Below are 14796 nucleotides of genomic sequence, written 5' to 3'. Positions count from 1 at the left end.
GTAATACATAATTATTGTACGGCTTTAAATATATTCTCAATTATTTCACGATATTTGTAATAAATAATTTCAACCGTAATTGTAATACTTTGCCGTTAGATAATTTTTTCGGTGTGCAATTTGATCGGTGTGGGGGTATCGTTTTCCGTATTGTTATGAGACGAAACTCATTCCAACGCTCCACAAATATATTGCAATGACATCCTAGATATATGCACACACAAAAAGTAAATGTGCCTTTTAGATGTAAAATATACATGGATTGGTGATTATGAATTGTTCAGTTACAAAAGTTGTCAATACGTTTTGGGATTTTTCACATTTGTTTCACTTATACAGTTCAGGGTTTTTATTTATTTATTTATTTATTTATTTTATCATGTGCATTAAAACATCAACCATTAAGGGGGGCTTCTGATCAGACAACAAAGCAAACCAGAAAAATTTCAGATTAGCACCTACAATCCTGAGAATTCAAGACGTCTGGGCCAACACAGTGTGAAAAAAGCCTTCTTTAAATTACAGCTTTCCATTACTCAGTGCAGTTTACTTGTATTTAAAAACTTCAAATAAAAAAAAAAACGGTTACACTTGTGATAGACACCAAACTTAAAAAAAAAAAAAAAAAAAAAACACTTTTAATAATGGTATTATATTAAAACACAGTACATATATCCAATTATTACAGAACAGTCAAGAAGACATTTTGTGACACCCTAATGCCTATGCATTCTATAATCCCTAAGATTGTAAGAACATTAGAAATGTTGATCACAAGATAAGGTTATTCGGCACAGAGAGGCTGACATGGCTAGCACAGCCTTTGTTTGCCCTACAGACCATAATATTCCACAGGTCAGAACTTTTTTTTTGTATGTTCGTTGTGCTTCGAGCACTGCAACCTGGTAACCTATTCCATGCATTTACCTCTGTACAGATAGACATTGGCAGTATTAATCCACATTACAATACTGCAGCATGTCAATAGGGGGTACTCCCAGGGTGTTTAGGCACGTGTACAGGCAGCACTGCTCTGGCTCCAGTAGTTCTCAATAGGGTCTAGGTGTACAGGAACACATCAGTCAAGCATGGATGCAAATAGTGGTGGGTCCCTTTCTAAATAAGTCCCTGCTTTTTTATTCAGTTTTTGTTGTTTGTACATTAGGTTCAGTACTTTGATAAGCACCAGGACTGGTGTTCTGACGTTAACAGGGTAACAGTGAGGACTGCTGCACAACTATATTCAATCTTCGTGCTTCAATCATTACATTTTTGTTCAAAGCTTTACTACACAGTATACAATATACTAATTATTATGACTGATAAAGGCACAACCAGTAAATTTGCTTTAATAATGACCACATGATTATCTTGTGCAGAACATTTCAACAATCAACTGAATCACCTGAAAGTGATTAGGTACTCAGGATAAGCCTGTACATCATTAAATATTACAAAGATTTTAGGATTTGCCACATTGTCTGTTAAGCTGTCATACAAATCAGCAGGGTCTGCACTTTTGGAAGGAGGAACGATCATATGAGCCTGTCCGCGGGTGGACACACCGGTGAGTACTCTGGCGAGATACATGTACTTGTTTCCAAGCACGTCAGGTACAGAGTAAGTGTTGTTTGCAGAGTAACTTGCATCAACTGCAAAATATGTTCCTTTTCCAAGAACTGCAGCTATACAGGAGGAAGATAAAATAGAAGGGTAAAAAAGCAATTAAAAAATAAATTCCTTCAAAAATTACTTGTTTTCAAATAAGTTAAAAATACATATTTGGAAACAATATCTAAATCTTATGTTTTAACTGGTAAATAATAACTGACAGTATATATATATATATATATATATATAGATAATATATATATATTATATTACTATATATATATATATTTATATAGATATATCTATTATATATCTTTGTAAGCTCGTAGACATTTCAAAAGGAATAAGAAATTATGCAAGGGGAGGAAAATTAAAATTATTGAATGTTGAAAGTAACAGCTATACACTGCATTTTATACAGTACAGTACATCTTTACATCTTCCATCCATCTTTAGTAAATTAAAATGAATAAAATGAGTAAATATATCTAACGTCTAAACAAAACCTCAAAGACTACAGATCCTGTTCTCAGTTTAATGCTGTGCAATAATACTCAATATCCATCCCTAGTTATGTTCTTTACTGAAAAGCCTAGCTGATCTTTCTGCACTTATGAAATATTTTGAGGCATCAGTTCTTTCATTCAGCACTGTAAGATTCAGAGGTAATTAAAAACATCCCTATATATTTACAGTATTGCATCACTGTGTTCGACATGGGTTGCTCTGTGACAGTATGTCAGCCCTTTATGTAGACTGTTTTTAAATCCACATGTATAAGACTGTTATATTATTAAAGGTGACACACCCAGTGATATGGATATTCAGATTATACATAAACAATAAGAAACAGAATTACCATTCTTTCCAGCAAAGCTACGGTTAAACCCATTTGCATTGATTGCCCCTATTGTAGAGTCAGCTGTTCCATGGAATAACTGAATTTCATTATTGGCAATGTTGTTCTTCATATCAAAAGACTGCTTTTTCATTTGGTAGCTCTTCCAAAAACATGGATTCTGGATTCTTTCAATCTAAAAGAAGAATATTGGTGAAGATGTCATTTGTAAACTGCTATTCCTGCATACCAGTCACTTCTTTTAGATTATTGCAACACATGTTTGGCTTACTGGAACACATTTTTGGTGTAATAAGGAAAATGAAATAAAACTGATGCCCCTGGTTTGAAAAATAAACAGTTGCCGTAAATTAGTTTTTTGATCATTAGTCAGTGGAAAACTTTCCATCAGTATCAAAAGGATCATTTGTAAACACTCCTCACGCACCACTCCTCCACCAATCCCGCTGGTTGATCCACGTGTGCACCCCCTGCTCACAGATGCACACAAACATCTTAGCGCTCTACAAGTTTCTGCTGCCATTGCAACTGTCAACTAGGACCCTGAAAGCCTGGAAACACGTTTTCAAACGACTGAGAGTACAAAAGTTTTCTATGCAGCTCCTAGATTTTCCTTCCACATGAGAGTAGTTTGATATTACATAAAGAAAAGCAGGAATGACTCAGAACCTGATACTCTTGGGATATATCAGAATCTGAAATGCTTTCCCTTTACCTTGTCTTAATAAATACCTTCAAAATTCTGAAGTTCTGACAAGTCTTTGTAAATAAAAGTGCCACATCCTTGTATTCCTTTGACGTTGCCAGTAGCTGTATCCTCAGAAGTGATGACCCCTTCATATCATCCCAGTGACTTGGCAGGTTGTCTAAAGCACTGTCTGAAAGTGAGCATTGTACTGTAAAGTTAGACAACTATGCTTAAAATCCTCTTAGACACCTTTTTTTTTATATAATGATAATTAGAATTCAATGCGAATTATATTCAGTTTTAAATGATAAACGCAGATAATAAAAGCTTACCTTCTGTCTTTGAAACTCGTCTTATCGGTATGCATTTCCTATTTGCATCTACAGCAATATTTTTGTCCAGGTTAAACGTCATATTATTGACCTTAATGTGCATTTCCTTGTTACCAAAAGCCCGTTCCAGTTTAAGGTTTGTGTGCTTGTCGAATGGCACATGTGTGTAACCCTTTGCATACTGCCATTCTACAATGCTGCTGATCATTTCAGCATCGCGATTCTGGGATTCCTCATCTCTGACTTTTTTTATCATATTCTGGATTTCCGAGACTGCAGTCAGCACATCTCTTGACAGTCCTCCCACTTGGATGTATGCCTCGTAGTTAGTACACTCAAGCTTTACGCTGATCTGAAGTTTTCTTTGAAGTGTTTTGATGGCATCATGTTCCTTATCAGTGAATCGCTTGATACACACATCCTCAATCTTCTCCTCAACATGTTCTTTAACAATTAAATCTGTTAGCCAGGACTTGGCTCTTTCCACACTGTTTCTTGTTTCTGCGCAGATGTGCAAAACTGCTGGATCAATTTCTTCTCCTTCCACAACAAACTCTTCATTAGGTTTTTCTTCTTTACCAGGCTTTCCAAAAATGAATGCTGTTTTGTATAAAAAAAAGGGTAAAGAGGTGACTAAAGTGACAAATGTAATGAGAAATATATTACTTAAGATTATATGTAGCTGCGCCTCTCACAATATTTTTTGATAACTGAATGCAAAATTTGATACACTAGCCAGAGAATAGTGAAAAAAAAAACATTATTCAATAAACAGGAAAGCAATACCAATAACATAATAAACTCATGTTCTGATGGGCATTGAGATATGTTTGGATATCCCTGATATCCATCTGCAATCTATTTGCAGCTTTTATTAGTCATCTCATTTGAATGTATATGATAAAGAAGAGGCACTTGTGGGGAAATCATAAATGAATGTGAGGCAGATTAGTATTGCCCCTGGATCTAGTGGTTAGTACCTGTTCTAAAATGGGGTAGCATTTACTGGAAGTTCAAATCAGTGCAAGAGATGTTTAGTACCTAAATCATTGTATGAGTAAAACTGCAACTGGAAAACAATATCCAGCAAAAAGTTGATCAGTTCTATTGATCTTAAAAGCAGGGGGTCTAAATACTGACCATGTTTGGAAAATTAAAAAAGGGCTTTTTATGTACCAACATAGTGGTCCTGTTTTAATGATCAGCTGCTGTTTTGATTAATTCAAGACTTTTTTATGCATTTCGTTAAAACAAAAAGTGGGAAGTTAGCATTTCGTTTTTTTAAGTTCTGTTAAACTAGCATGACACAAAAAACAAGCTGATTCTAAGAAAAGAATGAAATCAGTACTTGCATTTGAATTTAGACATTAAAGTCTGAGGCTCTGGCAGTGCCGTGCCTTCTCTCTTCTGCATGCTTTTGTGAAATGCCGTTAGCATAACGGTCTGGAAGATGATGATTCGAACACGCGTCACACACTCATTTTGTTTCTTACTCACAAAGTCAACTACTGCATCAATCATTGCATCAGCTACTAAAGAAGGAGCTGCACCCCCCTGCCCTGTAAAACATAAAGCAGACACAACGACACTAAGATGTTTGCAATCACTCTGAATGGCTTGTTTGCTATAATTTGTTACAGTTTTTTTTTTTTTTTGTTTCCGTTGCCTAATCTTTTTTCTGAATTATATTTGATTGTAATTTATATCAAAGACACACAACCTGTTACCTAATCTAACTGTCTGTCATTGTGTTATTTGTCATGTTTTTGCTCAGGAAATTATGTGATATTCTAACCTTTCAACTTCACCGGTTTCTGTACTGTACCATGAAGCAGGTCGAGTCAAACAAGTCACACAAATTTTACCTTTTGAGTCCATTCAACTTAATTCCTGAAAATATGCATAATTAGTCTGTAGAACACTACATTAATGTACTTTTTTTTCTCTTGAAATGCTTCCTCGCTATATGATGCAAAATGAATAACACGTGTTAAGAATGATCTGCAACTGAAAGATTTCAAGATTTTGCTCATTTAAAATTGTACTTTTTTTTTTTTTTTATTGTTTTGAGACAGACCTGTTCCGAGAGCAGGCAGGGCTACGGAGGTGAATGTGTTCTCATCACACAGCTGCAGAACGTCCTTCACAATAGTCCGGATGTTGTCGGGATCATTTTGACCAACAATGTGAACGATTTTGCAACACTGCAAATTTCCTGGTTGGGTAACTATTATCCCTTTATGTGGCTGTGCCGCTAAAAAATGAAGGCAAAAGTCATGCAGATTTAAATAATTCATACAAATAAATAAAGTTGTTGGCAATGTTAAAATAGTTTCAAGCAATGCCTACCTAATTGCATACAGTCAAACTCAACAAGCTGGCCAGCTGCGTCTAGAATTGCCTTGGATACCCCTAAAAAGAATTTGAAAAAGGTTAAATACTATATACTGTAGAGTTCCCTTTCAGTTATTGAAAAGTCAGTCGTATATTCCTCACACTGCTAATTCTGTCAGAGTTTTGGACAACAAACTAAATGTTTTCTGCTCAACTGCATTTGTAACGCTGCTACAAAATAATAGGTTAGCATATGTGAAATAACGTGTCAGGCTTACCTGCTTTGAGAGTAAACGTGTCATTAGAGGAGTTTACAATAACATCAGTGGTCTCCTTTGTGATATCGCCTGTTAGCACTTCGAGTTTTAGAGCTCCGATTGACATTGCATATACACCTAAATTAGGTGACACAACTCTGCCAAAGAAACCTGAAGGGAATAGAAAATGCAATGCCATTTTTAAACATATTATTCAGTATTCCGCTTCTAGAATTTTAGGATAAGAACTCATACAGATTTGTAATAAAAAAAAAAAACACATTGGGTTATATTTTAATTATCAAAATGGCAAACATAATATGTTAGGGCAGAATCTAGTAGTATAAATACATCAATAGTATCAATACAAGTACTGAAATACATACTGCAACTGGCACACACACACACACACACACACACACACACACACACACACACACACACACACACACACACACACACACACACACACACACACACACACACACACACACACACACACACACACACACACACACACACACACACACACACACACACACACACACACACACACACACACACACACACACACACACACACACACACACACACACACACACACACACACACACACACACACACACACACACCAGTGATTATGTTCTAATGTATATTGAAAAACATACAAAATACAAGAATATTACCTGCCCCAGGTTGAGCTGATTCAGCTGGGTGTTTCACCTTGTTACTTTTGAATTCAGCAATAAATGCCTGGCAGAAAAAAAATTTACAAAAAATTTGATGGAAATTCACAAACTGGGGATCATCACTGAAAGCTATAGAACCAGGAGAAGGTTGCCTGGCCTCAGTGCAGTAACCATAACCTCTGGTCAGCTATTATTGCTCAACTCTTTGAACATTGCACACCCTTACAAAGGGTGTAGGAAAGATCCAGCTGAACAGGAAACATAACTCCACTCAAAATGGCTGAAGAGTAATCTAATATACCAATACGTATATTGAAGTTTGATTTGATTTATTTTTCATTAAAAGACTGACGGGTTGATCAACATATACCCCACTGGGGTAGACCACAGCTGCATTCTATTAGAACATGCACAGCACTGGGGAATCACCCTGTGTAGGATTCCCTCTATAATTAAGAGGCTGGTGCAATCCAAGTAGATTCCCTGGAGTGGTCTGTAAAATACTCTAATAGAATGTCTGGCAGCATGTGTAAAGATACTATGTTTTAACAACCAATAAAGCTGTTAGATTTAGATTTTTTTTTTTTTTTTTTTTTTTATTGAAAACGCTTTTTTCTTAATGCAAAATATCCACAGCTTGCCCTTTTGGTTTAATCTATTTCAAGGATAGGAATGTCTGCCATAAAACAATGAGCAGGAGGGATTGCACAATAATTGTATTAGCTATAAATCCTTTTTAAATGAAGATACCTCAACTGTTTGAGTATCACTTGGGTGCACCAGAAAAACAACCTCCTGGAGGTGCTTTGGGTTCCGTTTACTGCTGAACTTCAACACTTGTTCCATCATGACTGAGGCTACCAAAGGTTTTGGAAACCCCAAATTGCCTGTTCCAATGGCAGGGAAGGTGATTGAAGTTTGCTGCAGCGTTTCAGCTTCTTGTAGACAATGTTTAATGATTTCTTTCAAAATCTGGAAATATAAGATTTAAAATGCAAAATGCAGTAATTCACGTTGGCATTGGTAAAACTGAATTTGAAATTGCTATTTTATAAGTATATCTGAACAAGTTTATAAGCCATATACTTGACTAATTGTACGATGCAAGACGACATAGGAAACAAGGTATCATATAGCTGTTCTAACTGAATTGAAAGAAAAGGCTTGGAAAACATAGCTGGGGTTACCTGCTGTGCATTGCCTGTCCCTTGATCCCATGGTGGAGAAACAGCATTAAACACCAAATTACATTCCAAATTACACCCCTTTGTCCTCAGTACCATTCCATGGCCTGGTTTTAACCCCATTGCCTCTTCCTTAACAAAAGACTGGAGTTCCTGACCAGCAGCCTGTAGAATGGCTTTAGAAACAGCTCCTTTGCTGAGGTCCAAGTCTTCAGAGATGGTATTAACTACGATATTAGTCTGCAAGTTAAAAAGACAACAACAACAACATAAACTGTGGATTAAGAATTGGTTTGTTAAGGTTATGTTGTAACTTCTGCTGAAATGCACATAGTCCAACTAATTTACAATCATTCTAGTTGTTTATACTGGACATTCTAGGTTCCCCTAGTGTTTACAGGATAAAGAATGTTTTATTACATTTTCACCGTAAGGTTTTTATTTTTTTCAAACTGTACCTTATGGGGTGTATAAGCCCCCCACCCCCACCCCCCACTCTCAAAAAAACAAAGTTTCCCATGTTTCTGCCCATATTAATCCTGTACAAACTGCTCCATCCCTAGACATAATTGCAGATCACTTACAGTTGTATCTTGGATGTTTCCTTCCCTTAGGATGATGGTCAGTTTTTCTTTTGTTTGGATGGTCTCTAGTCCTTTAACCTGTTTTTTGAATCTCCTTTTTTCAGTAGCTGGTTTCACCGGAGCTGCTCTTACTTGTGGTTCACGGTCAGCAAATATTTTTTGGACAGCAAGAGTCATTGCATGGACTGTTTTGTCATCATTGTTAACCAGGTGTATCTTCTTCAGAGTTCCCCCTCCAAGGGCTTTTTCACAGTGATCCCGAACAGATTTTGCAATTGTTTCTGCACAGTGTGCTAAGGGAAATCCAAATATTCCTGAGCTGATAGCTGGAATGGCTATAGACGTGCAGTTGTTTGTTTCAGCCAGGTTCAGGCTTTCTTTCACAGCCCTCTTTAAATTAAACTCTGCTTTCTGAGCTTCTATAGCATTCCACCTGGGACCAACAGCATGAATCACGTACTTACACTGAAGATTCCCTGCCTTTGTTATAACTGCCTGACCAGGTTTCAATAGTCCATTTGCCTTTATATAGTGATCACACACTGTTTGTAGCTCTGGCCCTGCTGCTTTAAGGAGAGCTCCTGCAAGACCACCCAAGTGCTTCAGGTCTTCATTGGATGCATTGACTACAACATCTACAGGACATTGGCAGATGTCAGCTTTATAAACAGATATTCCCACCCCCCCAGACAGTTTCACCTGGAAAGCAGACTGATCCGACTCCTGATCATCTTCCCAAGAGTCATCGCCCTGAAGCACCACAATACAGTTATGTTCCCGCATGGCTAGGGAAATATACATGTTCCCCTGTTCTCGGAAAAACTTCTTTGCCCCAGGCTTATTGATTGTCAACACGTCAGCATGGAGAGATGCAACAATCTTTTCAAACAACTTCTTCATTTCCAAAACGTAAACCCTTGGACCATCCAGTTTGATTTTTGGTTTGCTTGTCTGAAAGTCAATTCTCACCTCCCCTATGTGTGTATTCCTCACCCATGAATCACTTTTTCTGTCTTTTATGAACTTGATAACTGCACTGGAATTAACTTTCACAATTTCTTCAATGTGCGAGTTTCTGTTGACAAAATCAGACAGTAGTTCACACACGTGCGTCACACGATCACAAAAGCCGGCAATGACAATTTGCTCATTTAAGATTTTTATTACCATGGCTTTTTTCGGGACGTTGTAGGCCTTGTCAAGAGAAACAATTAACTGCATGTACTCTTGTTTCTTGATCACGTTGCTGTCTTCTACATCAATGCACTGAAAACCTAGAACTTTCCGAATTTGCTTTTCTGCTTCAATAAAAGCCCTATCTGTATTTCCAATGATAAAAACAACACTTTCCTGAGTCTCGCACATTGCATTGATGCCATTTGCAGTAAAGATGCAGTATGATAGGTCTTCATTATCCACCTCATTAAGAAAGCTGACAATATGAGGGTTGAGCTCAACTTGCTTCCTTTTCATGTGCATTACAGCTTCCAGTACTTTGCTCTTGATACTGAACACCTCAGCCGCTAAACCAGAAAGGATCAGACTCTTCACATCTGGTTTGTAAGCTAGCTTGAGCTCTGGATGATCCTTCATGGTATTCTCCTGAAGACCATCGTGCTTCAGTATGTTATACATGGCTGGTACCACAGAAACCACCTCTGTCACGCTATTCTGTTCCCTTTCAATTTGTTTAGTGGCTTTGTCCACAATCTCAGTCAAAACCCACTGTAACTGGTCAACATCCTCTGCCATTCCCGCTATCATGACTTTCCCCAGGACCATGTCTGGTACAAGGATTACAGCATCTGTCACTGCACTGCGAATTTCCATTTCACTTATTTTCCAGACTGAAGAATTTACATGACATTCAGAGGACTTGTACTTAGACATAGCAGTTGAAAACACACTTAAAGCATCATCTTTCCAGGCATTGATATGCTTAGCAGTCAAGGACTTTTGCTTCAATAAGGCAGGGGATGGACTGATTTTTGCTACCGGACTTGTGCAGTCTAGTTCACAGAAACACTTTGCCATGGTTTCTGTTAGAATTGTAATGTGTTTGTTATTTGTGTGTAGAAACTTCCAAACACAGGAATCCATGATCTCAGTAAACGGGTCTGGCAGCTTCCACTGTGGTCTCTCTTTCCCATACAAAGCTGTACCCAAAGAATCATAATAGGGATACACCTTTACAGCTGCTTTATTGATTGTGTGGGCTTTCTTTCTTACAGTCTCTGACACTAGAAAAAATACAAATAAAATATAATGCAATATTTTTACTAATTTCCTAATTCACTTTTTATAAAGGTACTCAAAATCAACAGCCATTTCTAATTCCATAGCACTGCCTTTGAAATATCTGGATATACTTAATGAACATATAAAAACAAGCAAAGAACCAAACTGCAGATAAAAAGAAGATTATGCCAGTGATGATGTGTGATGTCATTACCTGTATGATCCTGAAAGGAGATAATCGCAGACTGTTCTTCAGGAAACAATTCAATGCTGTCAACTTCTCCACCTCCATTCTGTGTCCGTTCAAAGTATAAATGAAGCAGATCTTCACTGACATTCGGGGATAGGTTTTCCACTTTGACACTTCTTGTTACTTCAAGGGGTTTTGCAGCCAGTCTGTTTTGATAAAACCTCTTGTTTTTGTTGCATTTCTCAAGAAATACTGGTACATCTAGAAATTAAACAGACAATTAGGGATATACAGGAAAGCATATCTGTTTCTTAGGAGGGTCCCCAGTAAATGGTAGCGTTGTGTCGTTCTGCGCTCTCACATGGGTTTCAAGAGACAAATCAGCCTCAATGCGGTTCAGTGACCCCTACTGGTGTCCAGCTCCAACTGCAGCTCGGCAACATCCACTCTATAGGTTAAGTCGGTGAAAACAGCCGATTGGCTTGACAGCGGAAACTGATATTCTGTCCTCCTTATCAGTAAGTGGGTTGCAACATTGAGGCGACACTTGAATTTGGCATATTTAATAAAGATGTTTTTCTATTAATGAATATTCGTCGATAAAAGTACTTCAAAAAAGTATATGGATATCTAAACATTCTGCAAATTGTACCCAGTGTCATTATTTACGTGTCTTTATAAAAATGTGCATGTTAAAGAACAGAGATCAATTAGAAATCATCATCCTGCAGTTCAAGCCCTTACCCTGCATACTTCTTACCATTGCTGTTTTTGAAGGACACAACAGCTTTGTTTATTTCATAAATGATTTCCAAACTAAAATCCCCCTTTTCTTCTGATAAGCTAGAGATATTCTCCACCATCATTCCAATAACGTCCTTTGTTATACTCTCCTGGACATTTTCCAGCACGACTGAAGTGCTCTCTGCAATATCTTCACAGTCTCCAACTTCAGACTTTCCTTCATAGAGTGACACACCCTGTAATGCTATACTCGAGTGAGCCACAGCATCTTAAGAGAACACAGAGGTTATCTAAAATTACAAAACTTGAATTGCTGATGATTAAAAACATAACAATTAAAGTTCATTAAATATGTTATATACACTTTAATTGACAATAAATATCTACCTTTGGTTCACAAATCACAATAAACAGTCTGATTATAAGCTCTGGCACCTGCAGCATTTCTTTATTAACAATTATTTTGATCTCCACGCACAGGTTTTTAGTTCAAGTTTAGGGGAGAACTTTTGCTGCTTTTCTTAACAGATCTGTTCAACACTTGGCAACTGTCTTCCTTCCTCCTCCCTAGATCCAGCAACCCATGACTGGATTCAGAACTGGAGATGTTTCTCAATAGCTAATGGAGTTATACTTTTTGAGACTAAATGGAAGTATATTTTTACATCTATTAAGCATGGTATATCTCCATAATATTAAAAGGTATGCTATAAAAAGACAGTGTCTTATTGAACTCCCTGTACTTTCTATTTAATATCCCTTTTTAATTATTTACTTGAGAATAACACCTGTCTGCAAAAGACTGCAATTGAGTTGCATCTTTAAAATGTATTTTATATCATTAGTGAAAGGTCCAAGGTTGTGCTGGTCACACTGCATCCCCTGCAGGCTATATCGTAAAACTGGTATTTCTGTTTTTTTTTTTTCAGGCAAGGTGCGTAGTAAGACATTCAGATTTTAAAATATCTGAGCAACATAATGTTGTAAAACAAACAAACAAAAAAAAATACTCTCATGCGTAATCTGGGATTTGGGCATTGTACGTTTGTCCAGCAGCTTGTTTGGAGATGTGGGGCAAAGAACAGCATGGATTGTATTCTTATTAATAATCACAGGTACAGTTATGCCATTGGGTTTTACAGTTTTTAACATAATAAATAGTCCAATACCTTGTTCTTGTGGATCAATTGGTTCTTTTCCCTAGAAAACAAAATACAAATTAATATATATATATATATATATATATATATATATATATATATATATATATATATAATTACCTTTTTTTTACAGGAGAAAAAACAAAGTAGCCTTTTGTTGCTTGTTTAAAATATAATATATTATCAAATGCTAACTTCTTATTTGTTGGGTATAATAATTAAGAGGGCTGAGTTGCACTGAGATTTATACTTACAGGCTGTGGAGAAGTTCCTCCCTCTCCTGGGTCCTCCGGCACTCTGACTGTCATCTTCACTGTTTCTTTTTCTAAATTCAGCTCATGGCTTTGTTTCTCAAGGACACGTTTCCTTGCTAAGAAAAGTGGAGGGAGCATTAAATTCACTAACCTCATCTCCCATTTAAAATGATTAGGTATTTCACATGATTATACTATATATATATATATATAATATTATATTATAATATATATATATATATATTATAAACACACACACAAAACAGTTATTATTAATGATAATAATTTAAATGAAATAAAAGATGAAACCAAATGATGTGGTTGTATAAGCATGATTTCTGTACATTTTTTTTCCAGGATTCTGTTACATTATAAATATAATATGAACCCACAGTTATTTTCAGATTGATTTACTGTGCATATACTATGCTATAATATGACGCAGTGATTAGAACCACTATAAAACCTACTGGCAGTAGTACAAATTCTACTGACAGTAAGAAGCCCCCAAAAGACTGCTGGCAGTAGTTTATTATAAATATATTTTATTGACTTTAAGTTTAGAATAACGTGAAATGGGATGTTGCATTAAGAATGTGTTTTGTGCAGCTAGTACTGGCAACCGCGGGATCAGCTGTACAAACGCCCAGGTAGCCCAGTAACGTCATCTGCCATAAACATAACGCAAAGGTCTGAATGTTCAGGGTGCTGTTTCCGTGTTACGAAGAATTCTGGGCCCCCATGGAAATCACTTTTCCCGGCCAGTAATTTACCGCATTTCGTCTGGAACTATTATTATTATTATTACTACATTATATATATATATATATATATATATATATATATATATATATATATATATATATATATATATATATATATGTATTTTGTGTATTTGTCGGTAATCGGACGAATATAGACTAACCTCACCCTTAACTTAACCCTTAATGGTCACTTCGGGATTCGGCCAAAACAAACCTTGGCGAAAGTGTGTAAGACGAATCGCCAGACCACCTGACAGCAGGGAAACTGTATTCCTTCGGGCACAGAATTCTATGTAACGCTCTGCACTGAAATGCTTTTTATTTACTATCTATTCAACTCAAGTGTCCACAGGAGTACACAACGTTCAACAAAATGAGCGCAGCATCAAAAACAGAGTCTTTAATTAAACACATCGCAGTAAAATTAACACACACACACTATATATATATATATATATATATATATATATATATATATATATATATATATATATATATATATATATATATTGTTCACTCAAAGTTTCTATGCAACACTACTGAACATAAAAACGGTAAACAAATGATTACGTACTTTCCTCTGTTTTAAACCAGACTGTTGCTAGACTGCTGTCGAGATCCTCAAATTCCACCAGACATTCACCTCCGTTAGACCTCTTCTTACTCTGAAAGTAAATCTGAAGTTTGGTTTTTATTATTTTAGCAATGTTTGGGCCCCAATCCCCCTCAACTAGCAGGGGATAAGGATAGCACTCCGCCATCGTCTCTTTACAAACCTCAAATGCAATCCAGAACTCCTATTTCCAGTTACACTTCTAAGTTTCACTTTTGTTTTTTCTGAAATGTTCACGTCACGAACACGTCATTTACACAGATACATAAAGACAACTTGCAGGATGTTGGAGGGT

General features: G+C 36.5%; 1 protein-coding gene across 1 annotated transcript; it reads right to left on the bottom strand.

Moving 5' to 3' along the window:
* Window positions 1–339: 339 nt before the first annotated feature.
* Window positions 340–14698, bottom strand: LOC121322748 (protein mono-ADP-ribosyltransferase PARP14-like). Its single transcript, XM_041263010.1, has 17 exons — window positions 14463–14698; window positions 13125–13240; window positions 12880–12910; window positions 11727–11978; window positions 10991–11227; window positions 8539–10778; window positions 7958–8194; window positions 7521–7742; window positions 6768–6834; window positions 6103–6252; window positions 5840–5902; window positions 5568–5744; window positions 4843–5049; window positions 3491–4090; window positions 3203–3348; window positions 2471–2645; window positions 340–1685 (listed from the first exon to the last, which is right to left on the bottom strand). The coding sequence occupies exons 1-17, from the start codon at window positions 14647–14649 to the stop codon at window positions 1402–1404; spliced, it is 5391 nt and encodes a 1796-aa protein (XP_041118944.1). The 5' UTR covers window positions 14650–14698; the 3' UTR covers window positions 340–1401.
* Between the last annotated feature and the right edge of the window lie 98 nt (window positions 14699–14796).

This window comes from Polyodon spathula, chromosome 11 (genome assembly GCF_017654505.1).
Source record: "Polyodon spathula isolate WHYD16114869_AA chromosome 11, ASM1765450v1, whole genome shotgun sequence".
Lineage (NCBI taxonomy): Eukaryota > Metazoa > Chordata > Actinopteri > Acipenseriformes > Polyodontidae > Polyodon > Polyodon spathula.
This window is presented reverse-complemented; position numbering and strand designations above follow the sequence as displayed.

Excerpts from the sequence above, each read along its gene's own strand:
- LOC121322748 (XM_041263010.1), bottom strand. The coding sequence starts at position 14,649 with ATGGCGGAGTGCTATCCTTATCCCCTGCTAGTTGAGGGGGATTGGGGC. Across the intron at positions 11,979-12,879 it reads AATTGATCCACAAGAACAAG|ATGCTGTGGCTCACTCGAGT; the intron begins GTATTGGACTAT and ends TGTTCTCTTAAG. Across the intron at positions 10,779-10,990 it reads CTCCTTTCAGGATCATACAG|TGTCAGAGACTGTAAGAAAG; the intron begins GTAATGACATCA and ends TATTTTTTCTAG.